Raw genomic sequence first — 3,723 nt, 5'->3', positions numbered from 1 at the left:
AAAATGAAGTGGCGCATCACAAATGGAACTGAAACATTTGACACCAACTCATTATATGAAGTGGTGCGTCACAACTAGAGATGAAACATTAGAGAGCAACTAATTAAATGAAGTGGTGCATCACAACTACAGCTGTCAACAAGGAGCCATTTAGGTGTAATTGACACTCAGTTGACCTGCAAATATCTCCTATCAGCAAACCAAACATCAGGTACAAGATTAAGGGTGCCTTCACTGCAGATAACTTGTGTATGTCCGAGTACACATATCCAGTTGAATCCCTGCACACCACATTGTTGAACACAATGGGAAGTTTCGCCTGGTATTTAACTGCTCCTTCGAGCACAACGGCCAAATCTTGAACAAGCACCTTCTGCCTGGGCCAACAGTCGGATCATCACTGCTTGGTGTCTTTCTTCGGTTCTGGCAACATGCAGTTGCTATATCAGGAGACATAAAAGCCATGTTCCATCAAGTAAGACTGCTTTCTCGTGACAAACCTCTTCTGCATTTCATTTGGCGAAACATGGAACATGATCGCCCTCCAGATGTGTACGAATGGCAAGTCCTACCATTCGGCACCACCTGCTCGCCATGTTGTGCCAGCTATGCTTTATGGAAACATGTCTCGGATCACAAAGCTGGCAATGAAGAAGTACTCAAATCTGTAGAAGAATCATTCTATGTTGACAATTGCTTGCATAGCCTACCTACAGCAACAGAAGCCAAGGAACTTGTACGGAAAATGAGAGACTTGCTTGCACAAGGTGGCTTCAACATTAGGCAGTGGACCAGCAATATTCCATCCGTTGTGGCAGACCTTCCGTCCGATGCTAGATCGGGAAATACAGAACTTTGGCTTACCTTCGGCCAGGGTGACTCCCTTGAGCCAGCCCTAGGCTTGCGTTGGAACTGTGAATCTGATGAGCTCACCTACAAACACAGAACCATAGAGTATGAAGAGCTTACCATGAGAGTGATCTACAGGATTCTTGCTAGTCAGTATGATCCCATCGGCTACTTGGCACCATTCCTTGCACGAGCCAAAATCATAGTACAAGACTTATGGAAGTCAAAGAGAAACTGGAATGACCCTATAGAAAAGGGGGACATCTGTGAAAGATGGCTGACCTGGGAAAAGGAGCTAGAAGAAATCCCAATGGTCACTCTACCAAGGTGTTACACACCCCATTGTGTGGACTCTGGAAGTGCAGACCGACAACTACACATCTTTTGTGATGCTTCTGACAGAGTGTATGGTTCAGTAGCATACTTGCGCACAACAGACGAAGAAGCAAACATCTATGTCAGTTTCCTTATGGCGCGATCAAAGGTTTCCCCAAAGAAACAGCTGTCTATGCCACGCCTAGAACTATGTGCAGCTCTCACCGGTGCTCAGCTAGCTGATGTGTTGAGCAAGGAATTAACTTTGCCAATCCAGAAAGTGATATTGTGGAGTGACTCTACTACTGTACTTGGTTGGCTGAAGTCAGAATCATGCAGATACAAGGTATTCGTTGGAACACGAGTATCAGAAATCCAGAATCTCACAGATGTACAGAACTGGCGATATGTTGACACACAGAGAAATCCTGCCGATGACATTACTCGAGGTAAACTGCTCAGAGAACTCTGCAAGGAATCGCGGTGGAAGGATGGGCCAGATTTCATGCACCAGACACCTGATCGCTGGCCAGTTACCCCAGTGACAATAGACTCTGACAATACAGAGATAAAGAAATCTGTGATGTGTGGCACAATTTTTGTGAATACACCTCAGCTGCCAGATGCAGAACAGTACACTTCTTGGGAAGTGTATGTGGCTGATGTTAAAGAGTCCTTTGATGGGGCGGCCTTCCCGGAAAATGCTCAACCCCTGACCGCTGAACGGTTTGAACAAATAGAGAACCATCTCTATCAACTAGTGCAGATAGAATTCACAGCACTAAAATCAGGTAAACGATTGCCTCCAGACAGCCGGCTCCTCCAGCTTGACCCTATCTATGATGCAGAATCAGAATCTGATCAGAGTAGGAGGACGCTTACAGAGAGCTGAATCTCTAAATACAGGCATCAAACATTCAATTCTTCTTGACCCACAACATGTTATAACAAAGTTGATCATCCGGGATCAAGATGAGAAGCTCTTACACTATGGGCAGGAGCGTATACTCGCAGAGATAAGACGCAGATTTTGGATATTGAGGGGACGAGAAGCGATTCGACGCCATCAGCGTCAGTGTTCCACCTGTCAGAAATGGCGCTCAAACCCGAGGACACAGAAAATGTCTGACTTGCCACCACCACGTCTGCAACTTTTCAAACCACCATTCTTCTCAACGGGAGATGATTGCTTCGGACCAATGCATGTGAAGGTTGGACATCGCTCAGAGAAACGATGGGGTTTGATATTTAAATGTATGACCACCCGTGCGGTGCATTTAGACATACTCAGGAGCATGGACTCGGATGCATTCCTCATGGCATTTCGCCGCTTCGCTTCACTGAGAGGCAAACCTTACGAACTCATCTCGGACCAAGGTTCCAATTTCCGAGGGGCTAAAACAGAGTTGCATGAGGCACTTGCAAGTATGGAACCAGACCTTGCTGCACAACTGGCTCGCCATAAGGTCAGATTTGTGTTCAATGTTCCTCATGCACCACACTTCGGAGGTGTTTGGGAAAGAGAGATTAAATCTGTGAAATATGGCCTCCGAGTGGCACTAGGAGATCAGACAGTGAAAGAACCTGTGTTACGTACCATTCTAGCGGAGGTGGCAGTGATTCTGAATTCTAAGCCGTTAGCCTACGTTTCATCAGATGTCAGAGATGTGGACCCAGTTACACCAAACATCCTGCTGATTGGCCGCCATGATGCTTCTCTTCCACAAGTTGTCTATCCAGCTGATGAACTATTAAGCAGACGCAGATGGCACCACAGTCAAGTTCTGGCTGACCACTTTTTGGTACACTTTGTAAAATATTATCTTCCTGATATGCAGCTGCGCACAAAATGGCAGAAAGAAAGACAAAACTTGAAGATGAATGACGTTGTCATGATAGTTGATCCACAGCTCTTAAGAGCTCAGTGGCCTGTTGGTAGAGTCACTAAAACCTACCCCGGAACAGATGGATGTGTTCGCACTGCCACTGTCAGTGTGAAAGACAAGGAGTACACCAGACCAATCACAAGACTCATCCCACTACCGGAATGTGCGGATGACGATAATTGACTCTAGTTCCAGTGTGGAAAGACTTTCTTCAGATATTGACAAATTTAGTGCCTAAATTTGGGGGCGGCCGTGTCAGAAAGCCTTTTGAGCCCAAATGTCTGTTATTTCGTTTCGTTGTCTAATTCCACTTTTGTTATATTTGATTTCGTTTCCTTTACCATTTTTCAATTTCCATATGTACCAAAATGGCAGCCTCCAGCCAGGAGTGTTGACCATGTGCTTGACCAACAGAAATACAGTCTTTTGTGTCTAAAACAGTCTTGGCGTCCTATATCCATCAAGAACCGCCCAGCCCTCGCCCGTGCATCCAAGCACCGTGTTTTCAATATATATATATATATATATATATATATATATATATATATATATATATATATATATATATATATATGACGTCACTTCAGAAACAAAACAAAGACGATAACAAGCGGAATAATTTGTTTGACAACAAGGCCAGGTGTTATCGTTCTGTTTTTTGCGTATTCAAGTG

General features: G+C 44.8%; 2 protein-coding genes across 2 annotated transcripts; both read left to right on the top strand.

Moving 5' to 3' along the window:
• The first annotated feature begins 526 nt into the window (after nt 1–526).
• LOC125380889 lies at nt 527–2,056 on the top strand. Its single transcript, XM_048396648.1, has one exon. The coding sequence runs from the start codon at nt 527–529 to the stop codon at nt 2,054–2,056; it is 1,530 nt and encodes a 509-aa protein (XP_048252605.1).
• Nucleotides 2,057–2,285: 229 nt separating this feature from the next.
• Nucleotides 2,286–3,233, top strand: LOC125380888. Its single transcript, XM_048396647.1, has one exon. The coding sequence runs from the start codon at nt 2,286–2,288 to the stop codon at nt 3,231–3,233; it is 948 nt and encodes a 315-aa protein (XP_048252604.1).
• The last annotated feature ends 490 nt before the right edge of the window (nt 3,234–3,723 follow it).

Source organism: Haliotis rufescens, unplaced genomic scaffold (genome assembly GCF_023055435.1).
Source record: "Haliotis rufescens isolate VD_foot unplaced genomic scaffold, xgHalRufe1.0.p SCAF_16, whole genome shotgun sequence".
NCBI classification, from domain to species: Eukaryota; Metazoa; Mollusca; class Gastropoda; order Lepetellida; family Haliotidae; genus Haliotis; species Haliotis rufescens.
The sequence above is the reverse complement of the archived record's forward strand: the minus strand, read 5'-3'. Positions and strand labels throughout refer to the sequence as shown.

Excerpts from the sequence above, each read along its gene's own strand:
- LOC125380889 (XM_048396648.1), top strand. The coding sequence starts at position 527 with ATGGAACATGATCGCCCTCCAGATGTGTACGAATGGCAAGTCCTACCA.
- LOC125380888 (XM_048396647.1), top strand. The coding sequence starts at position 2,286 with ATGTCTGACTTGCCACCACCACGTCTGCAACTTTTCAAACCACCATTC.